The 17,664-nt window shown below is 44.1% G+C and overlaps 1 protein-coding gene across 1 annotated transcript in view; it reads left to right on the plus strand.

The window, feature by feature from the left end:
* The first annotated feature begins 1,655 nt into the window (after positions 1-1,655).
* Positions 1,656-17,664, plus strand: part of ADAMTS5 (ADAM metallopeptidase with thrombospondin type 1 motif 5) — a 42,244-nt gene continuing 26,235 nt past the window's right edge. Inside the window, exons 1-2 of the mRNA XM_032191351.1 lie at positions 1,656-2,823; positions 14,094-14,226. Coding sequence (XP_032047242.1) covers positions 1,921-2,823; positions 14,094-14,226 — 1,036 coding nt within the window. The 5' untranslated portion in view covers positions 1,656-1,920. The remainder of the gene's footprint in view (positions 2,824-14,093; positions 14,227-17,664) is intronic.

Genomic DNA, 17,664 nt, shown 5'->3' on the forward strand with positions numbered 1-17,664 from the left:
AGCCCCGCACACATCAACCCCTTGCAGCCGGAGCTGTCGGGGCGGGGGGCTGATTGCAGGCTCGGGCGGGGCTGGGAAGCTGCCTCCCTCTTGGAGTCCCGCAGCTACGGAGCACCTGCTCCCGGCACCCGGCTCGAGGCACAGCGGGAGCCGAGAGCATCCTTGTGCCTGCCGGGAGACGGAGGCACGAAGGGGCACCGGCTGCTGGAGGGGGCACCTCGGCGGGGGTCGTGCGCTCAGGTCGCTGTCCTGAGCGAGCCGCTGCCCGTCTGTTCTGCCTAGAGGCAGCGCCAGCGTGGGCAGGACAGATGAAAAAGTCAGCCCTGACATCTGCCCTTTGTGCTGTCCTGTCGGAGCGCGGAGGTGGGGGAAAGGGGGCAGGGGGGCACGGCGCGAGTGGACGCGTGTGTCAGCCCGCGGAGGATGATCTAAGCATCTGAAGTCATCCGTAAGGTCAAAGCGAGCGCTAACTCTTCCCCGCCCTCTCTCCTCCTCGGGGGCTCGGGGGAAATCACGGTCTGCCCAAACTAGATGACAGCTTGCCGGGACTTAATGACAGCCTGGTCGCAGGGCGAGCCGCGGCCGCGGAGACAAAGGAAGGGGAGGACGACGCTCGGCGCTGCCGCTGGCCCCGGCAAGGTGCGGGGGCAGGGGACGAGCCCGGGGGGGCAGCCCAGAGACGGTGGGAGCCCGCGGGACCCCCGGACGGCTCCGGCCGCTTCCCGGCCCCCCCGGCAGCCGGGGGCGAGGCTGCCTCAGCCCTCCCCCCCGAGGCTCCGGATGAGCGGCAGCGCCGGGAGGTAAGCACGGCCCGAGCGCCCCCGGCCAGTTGTGAAATATCAAACCGGCGGGCTCCGTTGCGGCTTTAAAGCGATTCAAAGGAAATCTGGTGTTTTCCGTGCACAAACATTTTCGGCCGCTCACTCCTGCCCTCCCCGGCTTCCTCCCTCTCGCTCGTTCCCCTGCCGCCCTCTCCCTCGCTCCTTCTCCCTCCTCTTCTCCTCCCTCCGCGCCCCCCCCCCCCCCCCCCCCCGCCTTTCCCCCTCCCCTCAAGTTTCTCTCCCTCTGTCTGATTAAATGAGAAGGAAGTGTGGGAGTGGTGGTTTTGAAGCTCTCCCTTTAAGAGGCAGCCTGCAGTGACGAATTGTTGAAATTGCCATTGCAGGATGGCATTCCGCTATAAATTCATTGTTCCACCTCCTCTCATCTTCACATTTCTCTCCCTTCTCCTCTTGTTCACATCGGCAGACTGGGGATAACAACAACAACAGAAAAAGATAAAGGGAGGGGGCTCGCACAAAAATCCGGGACGTTTTCTGCTTCTTCGTCTTTTTTTTTTTTTTTTCCTCCTTTTTAACCATCATCTCACCGGAGACGATCGAGACGGCTTTTGGTGCCTGATTTTCTTCTCTCCCCTTCTCCTTCTTCTCTTCAAAACAAAAGGGGGCAAAGGAAAGAAAGGGAGCCACCGGAGCCCGAGAAAGTGCCGAGTCGCGGCAGACCTGCCCCCTGCCCCTGCCGCTGCTGCTGCTGCTGATGGTGATGATCCAGTGACTACAGCGGAGAAGTGCAAGAGGAGTGGGAAGTGCTCAAACTTCTCCGCTTGCCGGCTCCGAGCCTCCTCTCCTCCTTTTCCTCTCCCCCACAACCCCCCCTCTGCCTGCCCAGCAGCAGCGATTTGGGATTTTCGCCTCTCTCTCTCCTTCCATGTGCTCCCGGCTCTTCCCTGCAGAGAAACACAAAGTTCACACGCGAGCGGCTTTTGTTGACATCCTTACCTCTCCCACCCACACTTGACTCGCGCTCGGGAGGGACAACTCGCCTCTTCTCTCTCTCTCCTCTCCCTCTCCCCCTCTCCCTCCTTCTCCCCCCGTTCCTGTTATCGCCACCGCTGCTCGCTCCGCCGCCGCCGAGCCAGGCATGCTGCGGGGGCTGCTCTCCCTGCTGCTGGCCGCCCAGCTGCACCTCGCCGCGACCCAGCCGCCGGCACCTGCCGCCGGAGCCCGGCCGCCGCCGCCGCCTCCCCCGTCCCGTCGCGGCCCTCCCCCGGGGCCGCCCCGCGGGGCCAACGGCGTCGTGCAGCGCCTCGACCCGACCTACGCGGGGGGCGGCAGGGCGGGCTACGTCCTCTACGCCGGCGGCCGCCGCTTCCTCCTCGACCTGGAGCGCGACGAGGCGCTGGGGGCTCGGGACGGGACCCCGGCTCGCTGCTCCTACCGCGGCACGGTGGACGGCAGCCCCCGCTCCCTCGCCGTCTTCAACCTCTGCGGCGGCCTCGACGGCTACTTCGCCGTGGGGCGCGCCCGCTACACCGTGAAGCCGGCGCGGCGCGGCGGGGAGGCGGCCGGCATCTACGGGGAGAGCCCGGCCCGCGTCCCCCACCTCTTCCGCAGGGACCGCTTCAGCTTCCAGGCGCTGCCCGCCCGCCACAGCTGCGGGACCCGCGACGCGGTGGCGGTCGAGGGGGCGGCGGGGGGCGGCCGGAGGCGGCGGCGGCGCCGCTCCGTCTCCCGGGCCCGGCAGGTGGAGCTGCTGCTGGTGGCCGACGCCTCGATGGCGCGCAAGTACGGCAAGGGGCTGCAGCACTACCTGCTCACCTTGGCCTCCATCGCCTCCCGGCTGTACGCGCACGCCAGCCTGGAGAACCACGTGCGGCTGGCCGTGGTGAAGGTGGTGGTCTTGGGCGAGAAGGAGAAGGGGCTGGAGGTCAACCGTAATGCCGCCACCACCCTCAAGAACTTCTGCAAGTGGCAGCACCAGCACAACCGCCTCGACGACGACCACGACGAGCACTACGACGCCGCCATCCTCTTCACACGCGAGGTAGGTGAACCTCAACAGCACGACGTCTCCAACAGGGCACCCGACGGCCGCTCACCATCCCGCAGGCATCCTGGGATGCGCACAACAGGGACACCCTGGCAGTCCTTGGGCTCTCCCATGTTTGAGGGCTGCCTTGGAGCTGCAACGCTGTGCCACACCTGGTGATTGCCCTCTCACTCATGACCTTGGCTTTTGGTTGGGTTGTGCTGCATCTCTTGCAGAGACCAGCACACAAGTGCACTGCCACCAGGGATGGATGAAGTGGGGCCGGAAACCTGGCACGTTGAGGCTGTGCCTGTGCGTGTGCCCTCCCCTGCAAGGTTGTCCCACCGCGGGTCAGTGGTTGTCCACATCGGTGTGGTGCTGGGACTTCTGCCAGGCTGGGGAGGTGGCAACTTGTCTGATCAGGGGGCTCAGCTGGCGCCGTCCAACGTATCCCCTCTTGAGAGATGACGCTGTGTCCTTCCCTAGCAGGCTTTTCACACCCTCTCTCTGGGGGATGGTCTGTTCAAGGGGCTGGTGGCACTCCCTACCCTGTGTCAGTCACCACATGAACCCCTTCTGCTGTTAACAAAACTGGTGCAGAACACCTTAAAAGTACATGTGACTTCCTCGCTGAGTGGGTCGACATGCTATTTCCAGCATGAAAGGGTAGCTCCGCTGCAGTGGAAGCCAGCAGCGCTTGTGGTTCGAGGCTGGGACGTAAATGCAAACCGCAGGTAAACAGAGCTGGAGAAGTCAAGTGAGTTGGGCTGCTGGTGAGGGGATGCAGCCTCTTTCCTGTTCCTCAAGTGAGAAGTGGCTGTCCTGAGCAGCTGAGGGTCACATCCTACCAGTCACCCACGCGGAGCTGTGCCTCACTCCCTGCCCAGTTGCTAATTAGTTGCATTGCCAGAGGTCGTTAAGGGACATTGCTGTAGTAGACATGTGGTAGAGTTTATGCAATGAAGTTCTTCTGTAAGAATATTCCCTCAGCGGTCTGGGTTTGGTGTTTTCTTTTTTTATTTTTTTCTTCCCCAAGTACGAAAAAAATAACTGCATGACTTTCCGTTAGTTCAAGCTCTCCTGCTTTTCTACATCACAGGAGCCTGCCAAAAAGGATGCCTTGGATGGTTTGTGGAAGGAGTTGCTCCAGAAGTGGGGGAAAAAAAAGTGCCTGGCTTGCTTTTATAGCTGTAAATAGTTGAAACATTAGGTTCTGTGTCAGTCAGGCATCACTTGTGCAACAGGAGCCTTTTTTTGGCAGTTTAAAATCCATCAGTCCAATTTGCAAGCTTTCTTTTTTTTTCTTTTTTTTTTTTTATCATTACAATCTGAATGAAAGCAGGCTACCTAGGATGGGTCAGACCATTCTTATTTTTTGCTATAAACATCCTTTCTAATGGGTTATTAATTAACCTTGGGCCAGAATCCATCACTCTTTCACTAAGGGGTGTGTTTCCCTGCCAGTATTCCCATTTATTTCCCTGGGTTTTCTTGTGATTTAGAAACTCTCAAGGTGGCAGACTGTCAATCCTAACATTAATTATTTAACTTAGTTGGATTAACCTAGGATGTGGCTTTAAAGTGCACTTGCTTTTATCTGTAATTCTTTAGATGGACGTGTTCGCGCCAGAGTACGAGTGTGCTGATCAGTAATCCACTTTCGAAGACTCCAGAATAATGCGTCTTTCATGCATAGAGTTACTTCTTTTCGATGCATGTAGTACATAAAATAAATGTTGCAGCTCCTGTGATCACCTTCTCCTCTTAAGATGCAAATACCGTTTGTGCTGTTGCTTAGGGACATAAGTACATTGCAAGAGAAAAGCACAGGCCTCAGTTTGCCTGGCTTACATTTTAATGCATCTAACAGTGCCATTCACACTAACTTAATCTGTTTTAATGATTAGTTGCATGCACAGGGACACTGTTTGGCATTGTATTTCAGTATTTGGCTCAATGAAAATACAGGACTGTAGTTTCTCTCTACATGTTTTCATGGTGTTCTATGTAGGGAGTCCACGTGATTGTTATATGCTTACAGTCAAAGTGTCAACATGAAGCTATCTGCTCTTCCTGGAATGTAAACATGAAAAGGGTTAAAGAATGAGAAAGGAACAGAGATGTTTCCTGTAGAAAACAGCTACACTTTGAGCTAAAGCAAGATTTTTTCCAGTTTAGCTTTTCAATGAGAGTGGCAGCAATTGGCAGGAGGATCCAACTTTTACAACTATGTTTTGAATGTATGAAGTACGTTGCTTAGCTACGAGACGCCAAGCCATGGCTGAGTGTTTTGATGGGCTCTGAATACCATCGTGCTAATTTTTGAACATCCAGATGTCTTCCTCTAAATGGCTTGTTTTTGAGGCACAGAGTAAATCTGTGAGGTACATTTTCCATCTTTGTTTACTAACCGAGGCCACCTCGAACTTTGTGTCTCTGCGTCAACAGAATAATATTTGCAAATCGTTTGTCAGTCGAACATGTGTCTTCAGCTGTATGCAACTGTTTATGTGGAACTAGAACCTGAGTTATGCGTGCCTATTGCTGTACAAGTCTCTAATATAATAATTATCTTTATCCTGTATTCACATTGACTCGGGTGTTATTCTGACACCAAAAGAGTCTTGCTCACAATTCAGCACCATCACTTCCTCCTCCTCTTCTGTTGTCATTACTTGTTTAAAGATAAATGAATAACCACTGATAGACTAAGAATGCTGGCAGCTCTCCTTTATTATAAAATTAGTACTAGTGGTTCAAATCATTATCATCATCATTCATACTAGACGTATTTCCCATGGAAAAAGATTTTTAGAGGGAGATTTATTCATTCTGGAATAAAACGCCTACTAATTCTGTGATTCTGTGATTCTGTGATAATTTAATCTGAAAAGCGTTTTAAAGCACTCATGCTGCAGAGCATAATAAATAGTAAATAAACATGAGCGTGAGTTCAGCTTTGGGTGATACAGGTGACTTGTGTTAAAACTACCACAATGCTCTATATTGCTATCAGAGGGGGCACAGACCGTGTATCTGTATCCATTAGATGCAGTGAATCCCACATTTACTCTGTAACGACCAGAAAACTACAGTAACATCTGGTCATTATTATCACCTGTATAGGAGACTGCAAAACTTCAGTGGATGCAGTAATTATCTATTACTCAGTATTGCAGAAACTCAGTTGGGTTCCACAGTGATTATTTTAAATTCCCCATATCTAATTTTCCCAATCTGTTATTTTGACCCAGTATGGCCTGTATCAAGCACAACGGGGGTCTGACTTCTCAGTACTGAAATGTAACAGAAAGGTAGTAATTTTCTGATAAATCCTGTGAGACCTCTCATTAGGGCCATATGGCCTTAGCAATCTTAGAGAATACATGGATCCCCTGCTGTTCAACTACCTCGTGGTTGAGTCCTTGGCAGAAGCTGTAAATCCATAGTGCACATGGATCCTCAGAGCATCCTCCACAGAATACAGAGATGCAAGGGTTCAATCATCTGGTGGCCAGGTGAGTCCTCCACTCTGTGTGACAGTAGAGAAGTGGCTGTGTGGTGGGAAGGAAGAAGAGCTTGTAAACCCCTGTTCCCCTAGAGATTAGCTCACTTTGTTCTCCATGTCAGTGAAGTCAACAGCAAATTTTGTCTGCTTTGGACTCCTTTATTGTCAATGGTTCTCTGAAGCTGGAAACAGGTTATCTTCAGTCTTCAGGTTCTTATCAATGCAGAAAATACATGCCAGATTATTTATCACAGTACAAAAACATATTAGTTGTGACTTGCAAACTGCACTTGAACTCCAACTGTTCTTTTCTGAGTTCCAGCCTGCTCTGTAATTATCCTCTAGAATTCTTCCAATCTATTTCATTAGTGACTCTTAGTTAAATTTCAAGTGAACTATTGAGTGCACTTGGACAAAATCCAGTTCTCTTCCTTTCCTTTTCCCCCCAACTCTGAATCATGTGAAAATTTAAACACATATTTCTCACAGTAGATACAGGCAACAAGAAAGAATACTTTCCTAAGTGCTTGCTAGTATCATCTGTGACAGTGCCATCAAGCCTGGCTCTAACATAAAGTTCATACTAGAGCCAAAGGCCACTGTCCTGCCTTTTTCCACACAGTAATTACATGGGTAACTGTGTATGTGATTTAGTGTAACTGTCAATCTGACAGTGCTGTTGAAGTTTAACAGCAAGCTTTGGATTATTTCAACTCCATAGATAATAATTTCATTGAGTGGAGCACATGCTTTCTTTGGCTCTGGGTCTTTTTTCTTTTTTTCTTTTTTTCTTTTTTTTTTTTTTTTTTTCTGTATTATCATCCCCTCACAATTATTATCCTGTAAACAGGTCACCGTACCAATTGTCAATAGAACATATTTCACTAATTATTATTTTCATTACTTTGAGGAAATTATAATGTGATATCAATCAGTTTTGTAGGTTTTTCACCAGTTTTGTTGCAAATCTAAAACATTTGGATACTGTCCCAGGGAAAAATAAGATGGGCCATTTTATTTGTGTGGGAGAAGCAGTATGATTTGCACTAATCGCAGAAATTGTGTAGAGTTTCTGCGCAAAAGACTTATGGGATAGGAAAGCTAAATCAAATACCGGTCACCTGTTTTGCAACTGAAATTGTGTTTGCCTTTTCCCTTCCCGTGCAAAGTGCAAAAGCTTTCTGTGCATTTTGTCAATATTTTAAAATAATCTGTGCTTTACATAATCCCACTGCATTTTCCTTAAATGCTGTAGGAATAAAAGTAGTTTTGTTACTTTGTCCATTCAGAGCACAAAGGCTTAGTCCAGTTTAGACCCTTTCTAATACTTCATTGCGGGGTGTCCTGGGATGGCAAGGAAAGAGTAAGAACACGTCTAAATTGCCAGTCTGATCAGGAGGTCCCAACAGGACATCACAAATACCTTGGATTTTTTTGAATTTCTCCTCACTTAGAATTCAGAAAGACTACTCAGTATTCAAATACCCCAAACTTATTCCTGACTTTAACGTAATAACCTGAAAGGAAGATGACTTCAGTTTTTAAGTTTCCCTACTGAAGGGAAATATATGATTTTCAGTTTGTAAGTATGGCGGGTATAGCCACTCCTGTTTTCCCCAAAAGTTAACCAGGCTTCATTCTTTCCACTCAAAATATAGCAGGTGAGGACAAAGCAGTGTCTCAGTGGGTCTGTCTGGAGCAGGTCTGACTGTTTCATAGCGATTGCCAGGCCTGCTCCCTTGTGCCCCTACCTGGACATCCCCATCAGCCAGACCCACCAGTTTCTTAGGAGGACTTCTCACAGCAGGCTTTCTCCAGAACAGCGCTGAACCATTTGGGCTTGTAAAGTCTCTCTTTCTAAGTGTCATAGTATCAGTTGAAGGGTAAAATAGACCATTCCCTAATTACTTTGTTTACCAGTTAGCCCTTGTTTCCAGTGTACCATTAGTGGTCTGTCAATTTCAGTCTTGCACTCCTTTTGCCTTCCAGACATCATGCTCTCCTGGGGTGATACTGGGAATCCTTTCTGTTTGGATAAGCCTTAGTCTTTCTATCTTCTTTTTATTCACACTTGTCTCCAAAGGTGCTGTTCCCGGTCACTGCAAGGTTAATAAACTTTCACCTACTTTCCAGGGTTGAGCGCAGGAGGACGGATCTGTGGATCCCGAGTATGGAGCGACCCCACCCTCCTTTTATAGGCCTGCGGTGAGAACACTTGTGCAGGAAGTTGGAAAGTCGTGTTTAATTCCTTCCTCTGCCTGAGGGATTTTAGGTCTGTATCGCCCACCTCCCAGGAGAGGTCCTTAACCAGTAGGTTGTAAGCTGTTCCAGGTGTTAAGGAAACTTTCCACCCCTCTGACCAAAGCTATGTCACCGTTTAGTAAGTAATTCAAGATACATGTGGTGGGAAGGAGAGAAATCATGACCTGAAGCTGCCGATTGGAGTGAACTGCTTTGAGCAAGAAGGCCTGTGTTCCCAAAGCATAGGGAAGACTGTTTCTGCAATTTACTGAAGGGCTATTGAATGTAAATTACAGAAGTAGTCTGAGGAACAGGGACCAAAAATGAGGTCCCTCAATCAAGTGCTGGAAGCACTAACTGCAGTCTGGGCTATGGAAACCTTTGGCACGTGGGCTGCAACAGGAGGATCCCCGACTCCCCACACGTACAGACGCATGCATGACTTCATTGCAGACCATAGTCTGGTGGTTAGGGCATTTTTCTAAGAAACATGCTTCTAAGTGTCCTCATCCCTCAGAGGAATTTGAAGCTGAGTCTTTTGGGGCAAAGTCTTTAATTGCTGGGCCATCATAATGAAAGCAGAAAAACAAGCAAGCAAACACAGAGATATAAAAGCTTTTAGCTGTGATTTAAAAGAAGGTGATGTGGAACTGTGTTTGATAATCCCATCTCATAGATACAGTCTGAGAGCATCTGTAGGCTGGGGTTCCCATAAAGGACAAAAGTATAAGATAAGTGCTAAGCTGCTCAGGACTGTAAAACTGTGGTACTTTGGGGCCCATAAGGTCACAAGCTACAAGCCCCGTGAAGGATAGGGAACTCAAATACCAGGAGACACATGAGCTAGTTTTGTTCTTCTGCACTTACATTCCACCAAACTGTTTGTGTTGGTGCTTAAATACTGTTTTGGATCCAGTCCACAGGCTCTGGTCTAATATCAGGTTCCACTAAACAGTTTATTCTCATTTTTAAGGCTACTGCACAAATGAAGGAATTTCAGGTGTAATAAATCAGCTGTTTCAGCAGGGAGCCACGACAGTTATCTTCATTCACAACAATGCCACGTATACTTGGCTAACAGCCAGCTGTTCTTGATGTACTTACAAATGCCAAGAAAACCTGGCCTCTAATAGGCTGTCTAATTAACTGCTAGTCTTATGATGTACAGCTCATTTTTTCTAAGTCATTTGTTTGCCAAAGCTTAAGGCTTAACATCTATTGTCTCTCATGTAGCAAATGCATTTCCTATTCACTCCTCTATTTTGAAACTACTATAATCTAGATCAAAAGCCAGACTGCATTCCTTCTTTAGAAATATCAACACTTATTCTTAGAAGTTTCTGCTGCTGTTTGGAGGCAATTAAATGAGTATTCAAATCTTAATAAGCAACCAACTCTTTAAATGGAAGCTACACACCATGGTGAAATAATTGTTCAAAACTGATTTTAAGCATCATGTGACTCCCTGCTGTCCTAGTGCTTTAGGTGGAGTTCGAAAAATTAAAGAGATGCACATGGATTTTCTTAGATTACATCATTATATCAGGGCCTGTTTTTGAGAAACTGTTTTAAAGGGAAATGAGAACTTTTAATCTCCCAGAAACTACTTTAGAAGAGTCTGAGACTGCTTTCCAAAACTGTCCAGGAAAACTAAAAATGCAGATATTGATTAACAGATGATTAACAGATCATCTGTGGTGTCAAGGAGGTGTAAGTCAAAAGAAAGTTTGCTATAAAGATCTAAATGAGTGAAAGTGTAAACAGGTGTGATTTTCCATAAGAAAAAATCATGCTCTTGGGAAAGAGTATGTAACTGGGGAATGAGGAGTTAAGAAAGAAAAGACCCAATAGTCAAATTTTCACAATATTTGTCTCAGAAGTGCCACTTGATAGCCTTTAATTGTCTGTGTAGTATGTACCATGGGATGTTACGAGAAGAAATGTAAAGTTCAAATCATACAGAGGCAAGAGAAATAAAGAGTAAATGAGACTGTGAGTTGATACCAGAGTGGAGCCAAGTCCTGGATAGTCTGCCTGATTATTGACAATGTCAGCATTAGTTTAAAAAATTCATCTCATGCAATCACTAAGGACTGACATCTGCAATGAAAACCAGAAGGCTCTGTGCATGTTCTCTGTTCAGAGTTTAGTCACACACTGCTCTGCTAGCAGATGGGTAACCTGTAGACATCCCTCCAATAACAACTTCATGCAAAGAAGCTAACACCAGAAAATATTTCCTGTCCTTGTTTCCAAGACTCTTTATGACGTTGCTTCACCACTGCCCAGCTGGAATTCAGTAGCTGGCTGTAGGACTACCCACACCGTCTTGCCCAGTATGCTGGGGGAGCAGTCCAGATGTGGTCACTTAGCTGCCTGAAGGACATGCAATTTTATTCAATCAGCCCACCGCTTTCTGTGCACAGTGAAGTTTTTCTCCTCTCTTCTTCCTTATGGGATCTCTGGTCCCACACCACCACCTTCCTGCTATCTGAGGACAACCGTTTTTCAGCTGCCCGTGGGATGTTGCAGGAGCTAGGTAGTAGGTGGGATATTCTGGGAGTGACCAATAACTGATAAAGTCCATCAAGAAATTCACTTTATCTGGCCTGAAGTTCAATTATATCTAAAGAAAGCGTAAAGCCTGCTTTGTTATGTCTAGACGACTATTACACAAATGAGCTTGAAAGTTACGAGTAAGATGTTGAGATGCTTGAATATGTTTCATACTCTGGGAAGTTATGGAAAAACAACACTTTGATGAAGTGACTGGACATGCAATATAGTGTAATGTCAGTAACACATAACATATGAAAAGTAACTGAACATTGTTATTTCCTTCTGTGGTTGCATATGTGCAAAGCTATTTTTTTTGATGTCTAAAGAAGGTGGCACAATACAAACCCATGCATAGTGTTGGAAATTTTTATAGTAGTGTTACTAACCAGCCAAAAGTCAGAATATATGCTTATGATTAACAGCCCTGTCATAACTTTCCAAAATCCACAGATCCCATCAGAAGTAACTCTAAGAAAGTTTCTGAGATTGCCTATTTGGAAAGACTGTATAATTTTAATTATACTCGTGTTGTCTAATCCAGATAATCACTGTGAGGTCTGGTTGTGTCTACTAGTATAGCTCCATAGCCATATCACTGGCTTAGTTTCTTCTTGTATACAGATGGAAATAAATCATGCACTGGCACGAGCCATATGTGTGCTGATATGGTTGTACCATACTGGGAGTAGTCCTAATGTAAGCAATAAAGAGTAATAAAGACACCCTAGGTACAACAGAAGAGCAAATGACAGAATCTGCATGTAGAAACAAGGCCCGAATTAATGTATTTTATACCATTCTTGGCACACTCGACATGAGAGTAGTTCAGACCTCCTCTAGTAAGCTGCTTTCTATCTGATTTATGTGCTTTTTTGGTGTTTGCGTAAAAATTTCAGTTCAACTACTTGTGTGGATTCAGTTAAAATTGAACTACTATAAAGGTATCCTACTTCCTATACAGCTTATACTCATTCATTTAGACCAATTATATCACCATGAAAAGGTATTTATACTGGTACGATGCCCGTGTGTTTTTCTGAGTTTTGTTACCTGAACTATGCTGCTGTAGGTAAACCACTTAAAATCGCCTTACATAAAATGTACCCTTAGGTTGACAGGGCCAGGTTCAGCATGATACATAGAGGGCTAAATTGATACGAACCTAAGCAAAACTAACATGAATTTAAGTATTGCATCTTCCTTGTTGAATATGCCCCAGATTATAGACAGTATACTTACATGACCTCAATCAGGGCCTCTCCAACCTTGGTCCAGAAATGCTGTAAAGGATAATATTTGCCCAAATAAAACTTGAAAAACTGTATTTCTTTTAGAGTCCTTGAAAACATGCATCCTTATTCTGTATCTTCCCATAACCGGTGCAGATCCAGAAGCAAAATCTGAGGGTCTAATTGAATGTCCAAGTTAGAGAGGACTCAGACATAAATAAAATTCCCTGCATTGCTGCAGAGAGGCAGTTTTACTTAAGCCATGGGTTATACCTGTGAAAATTTGGGAATTGAAATGTTTTTGAACTTTATTCCTTCTCTTCTGGTAAGACTGTTTTGGTAATTGGTATGTTGGCATTTAAATCTTGACATTAAGTAGCACCTAGAGTGCACTTACAAAAAAGAGTTCCCAGATACCCAGACACTTGGAAGCTGGAAAAACTGATCAGAAATTCTTGTTCCTTATATCTAATATTTCATCTAACTTGAGCATGACTTTTTTTTTTTTTTTTTTTTTTTGTAAAGATATATTGCCTCAAATTATCTGTTAACTCAGTGTTTTCTTTGATTTCAGTGGGACTTGAATGTGTTTTCAAACTCGCATACATTTGGAACTGCTATAATCAGTGAATATTGTTGACCTGGAGCCTCATACAGGATATCTGTAGATGGATTAATTGTGAAAGGTTTCATTAAAGAAATTCTTTAGAAAAGGAGATCTGAAGGGAAGAAGAGAGTCTTAAAAATGAAGGGGAAAAAAGTACTCTTTGATCATTTTGATAATAACATTTGATAATACTATAATGCCTTGAAAATGACATTTTCATTCAACCACAATGAAAAATCTGGGAGCGCTCCAAATTCCATGGTACCTACTTTTCCTTCTCAATCAAAAAACCCTATGTACATGTGTCCATTAAAACTGATATTCTTTCCTCTGCTTCAGCAGCAGTACTGAAAAGTTATTACTGACAATTAAAACGCTGTATGTCTGACCAAAGCTGCCTCTTTCAGTAGTAGTGCTATCCTGGAATGGAAAGAAAAAAACTAGTGCTACCTGCATGGTTTCTGGAGACACCCCATATCTGCAAGTAGAAAGTATGTGACTTAGCCATTGAGCTAGTAGGACTAGGAATCAAGGAATAGACTCTGTCCTGTTGCTGACTTTTTAAGCAACCCTTGAGAATTGCTTAAATACTTGGTATATTGGGTAATACATTATTAATCATTGTACTACTTGACAGATGTGACATGAGGTTTAATATATAACAATCTCATTTCTTTAGGTACAAGTATAAGACTTGCCTTTTGAAAAGGAGGGCAAACTGTAGTTGAAGAACTGATTAGGAATATGAAACTTGCTCTCAGGGTTTGGGTTCACCTTCTGTAAATAAAGACGATATTTCTTCTATTTTTATTGTCAGTGGAGAAATGTTGCTGTGGCATGTGTTTTGTATATCTAGCTCAATGGAAGTTTGAGCATCTGTATGCACTGCAGAAATGCAAATGTAAATAAAAATAATTAATTATAGATCATATCCAAAGCCCATTAAAGGCAATGAAAATTCTCCCATTGACTTTAGCAGGGATTGGATTGGATCATCATGCTTTTAAACTGCATTGAGATCTATAGGTGAAAACTTCTTTTGCTGGTTCTGCTGTTTGCAAAAGACTGGTGACTTTAGCCTGTTCTTACCTATGGGTGTAAAAATTTATTTTAATGACTCTTTTTTTTCCTTCCTGGGCAGGATTTATGTGGGCATCATTCATGTGATACTCTGGGAATGGCAGACGTTGGGACCATATGCTCTCCTGAGCGCAGCTGTGCAGTGATTGAAGATGACGGCCTCCATGCAGCTTTTACAGTGGCTCACGAAATTGGTATGTAGTGCCTTTTCTGTTCGCTTGCCAAATCAAACACTTGTAACAGCTGCATTAGTAACCAAAATACTTTGCAATTAATTCCAGATTTCCCCTGGTCCAGATACTCGCTTGGGGATTAAGGCTGTATACATATGCACTTCAGGGTTAACTAATAAGGGATCAGAAGGCAAGTGAAGGCGCACAGTAGGTGTTTCCTTTCTGACAGTGTCGTTTTTAAGCAGTAGTCAGAGTGAAAATTCAAAGGCTGCTGCTACTGTCCAAAAATGTCAATACATATCCCTCCTGAGAAGGTGTTTGGCTTATTGGCTTATATGGTTTAATTCATATTCATTTAGTGTATACACAGTGGAAAGTAACACACCTTTTTGAACTACTTGCATGCTCTGTTGTTATGAAACTTTTTCTTGGGAAGGTGTACTGCCTGCAGACAAGGCTTTAGTGGAAAACAGCAAAATGCTAATATTTTTCTAATGGTATTGAAATTCCACCTTTATGGTAAAATGTGGTACTAATCTAAATCCTGAAATAAGTGAAATAGTATTTAGGTGCTAAAGATTTGTTTAAAAAACTGCTTAACTTCATTTCAGTCTCCGCTTCAGTGCACAGCAATTTAATGTAGCAACTTTACTTGTATCCTTCAAAAGATCTAAGATAGAATTAGTGACAGAAGAAATTTTGTATTCTGGCATGATACATTCCTTGAGGGAGACTGCTGCCATCTTGCTTATTTTTAATTTACTAATGTTTCGTGACCTGTGTTCACTAGAAATACATTTGGTATGTGGGCTATTCATTTTGATGAGTGAACAGCAATTTAAAAGTGGAGAACTTTTTTTTTTTTTTTTTAACATTCTTGGAAGGAAATAACAAGGAAAGGAGAACTTTGAGAGAGCCAAATTCTGAATTGCCTTGTAGCTCTTGCCAAACCAAAGTAAAGTTTGCTTTGGGAGTATCATTGCAATAGTTCAATTTTCAAGTAGCTAGCAGGTAGAGCCTAAGAGTTATGTGTTTGCTATATACCTGGCTCAGCAAACAGAGGTCACCAAGTATGAAAAATCAGCTTGCATGGTAGTATCCAGGCCCTTCAATGATTAGTGATACTAACACTACAGCATACAGTGCCTCAAAGAATTGAGGTCAGAAGCTGGAGAGGGATCATGTGTTGCATGAAAGCATAAAATCTTACAGCACAATGAGTCCCCAGAATAGATACTTTATTTCAATAAACAAGATGGTTTGGTAATAAAAGAAAAGCTGTCTGAAATTGCTAGTTTAGAGCATTTCGAGATAAGTACGGCAATACATTAAAGACAGCTGAACAACAGGTGAGTTTAGTGGCATCAAACCTGGATGCCATAAAGCTGACAACTCATCATGAATCTGATCTAGAACTGGGACAAAAAGATAGATTGTCTCACTTAGGCTATCATGCAGAGTCCAGTCTGTTAGAGGGACGGCTTGTATCTTCTGACATCCAAAACTGATAATTACTGATGACAGTTTGTAGGCATTGTCATGGTTGTATGAAGGACCCTTTGGGGATGCTGGTGTTGGTATATACCTGTTGTGTGAAGTCATGGGCGATGTGTCTGAACTGTCATTTTATCAATAGATATATGTGCAAATAGATTAGAAATGAAAAGCATAGATCAGTCAAGATAGGGATGAACAGAAGATATGCATATTATTACTTTGAATTCCACTCAAAGAAAATGTAAACACAAGTGAATTATTTTTAGTAATCTAGAGGCACATTTTTGAAAAAGAGCCATTTTCATACCTTGGAAGTTTATAGGAATCCATAAAAAGCTATAATTTTCAATGTAAAAAAGGCATGAATTGAAACAGTTGGATAAATAAGTACCCTAATGGATAAAAAAACTCTAGTTTGAGGTTGTTTAAAATAACATCCTTTTTTTTTTCTCCTTACCATAAGATTTGAAGAAAGGAGGGGTGTCAAATCACAGAATGACCTTTGTGTGTGTGGCCTTAAGTGGGAGATGTTCAGAAGAAAACACAGCTAAAATTGCTTGAGTACTTACGTTAAATTAAAGGTCAAAATAGGATGAAAAATTGAAGCATGGCAAGGATACTCTTTAGTTAAGCACTTTGAGGAAAACCTTACTTTATTTTATTTGGAGACCAGATTTCTTCCTTCAATCCAGAAGTCTTAAAGTTCCCCCTTGTCCTGTGGGTAGAGTGTAGTTTTAATTTTACAGCAGCTTAGTTATTTGGTGTAGTTCACTTTGCAGGGTAGGAGATGCCCTGCAAGACAGAGGGGATTCTCAGGGCTTGAAGCATAAGCTGCTCCTTTTTGTCAATATGAAGAGTGAGGTGAGCTGCTAGGCATACTGGAGTCACTGTCTGCAGTTTTTTAAATAACCCTGCCAAGTGTGCATCTGTAGTAGATACAGCATCATTAGTATGGACTTGTTCCGAAGAAAGGCTGGGTGTCCTTACTTTGACTTCAAGGTGACCTGAGTGCTCCTGTTTCCACTCTGAAGGATCCAAGAGCATTTTTGAGGATTGTGTTCCTTCCCTGGAAGGCAACCAAAGTAAATGGAACTGCAGCTCAACCAAACAGGACAATGCACAGCCCAAGGACTCGGGTTGGATACATGTACAGGAAGCCAAAAAGCAGCCTGCTGTGGAATAAAGCATGCTGCTTGAGTTGCCAGAGTTTCTACCACATTATGCATTAAAAGTTTATTTTATTCCTTTTAGAAAAAAATAGTTGGATTTTGACTGGTAGTTTTTGAGGGGGAGAATATGAATGAGCAGAATCAACAGGCAAGATCTGTAAAGAGCTGTAAACAAAAGCACAGAAAGAAATAGATACAACCAAATTCTTAGTATGCTGGTTAGATGACAAGATGTGAAGACCTGTCTATAAAGATTGACAAAGCATCTAGGACCCAAATCTTGTCCTAGTTGCGTGTAGCAAAATCAGGAATAATTTCTGTACAGTGTCAAGTGCATAAAATGAGGAAAATACAACAACAACAACAACAACAAAAACAGTACTAACAAGGATATCTTGTAGCTTTTAAAGTGATAATATAGTCTCTCCTCAGAATGAAGAGTATAAATGCTTACATCATAAATGTTATTTTAAAATCATAGCCTGTCAAGACATTCAGCCACTAGTGGTAAATCCGTATGCAGTTATTTTCTCACAGCAGACTCATTGTTATCAGTGTAGACAGTAGTAGCTTTGCTGCCACAAAAACAGTCTTTTGGATTCTTTCTTGAAGTCATGAGTTCAACTCCATGTTGTGGCACAGAGATGTCTTATGGGACTTTAAGCAACTTCTTCATGGTATTCCTCCATAGCCCTGCACTCCATAGCTTCTTCTCAGAACTGTCTTAGGCACAGCGTATAGATATTCTCCAAGTCTTTGTTGTCATCAGACTATGGACTATAAAAAGAAAAAA

Source organism: Aythya fuligula, chromosome 1, assembly GCF_009819795.1.
Source record: "Aythya fuligula isolate bAytFul2 chromosome 1, bAytFul2.pri, whole genome shotgun sequence".
In the NCBI taxonomy this organism is placed as follows: Eukaryota; Metazoa; Chordata; class Aves; order Anseriformes; family Anatidae; genus Aythya; species Aythya fuligula.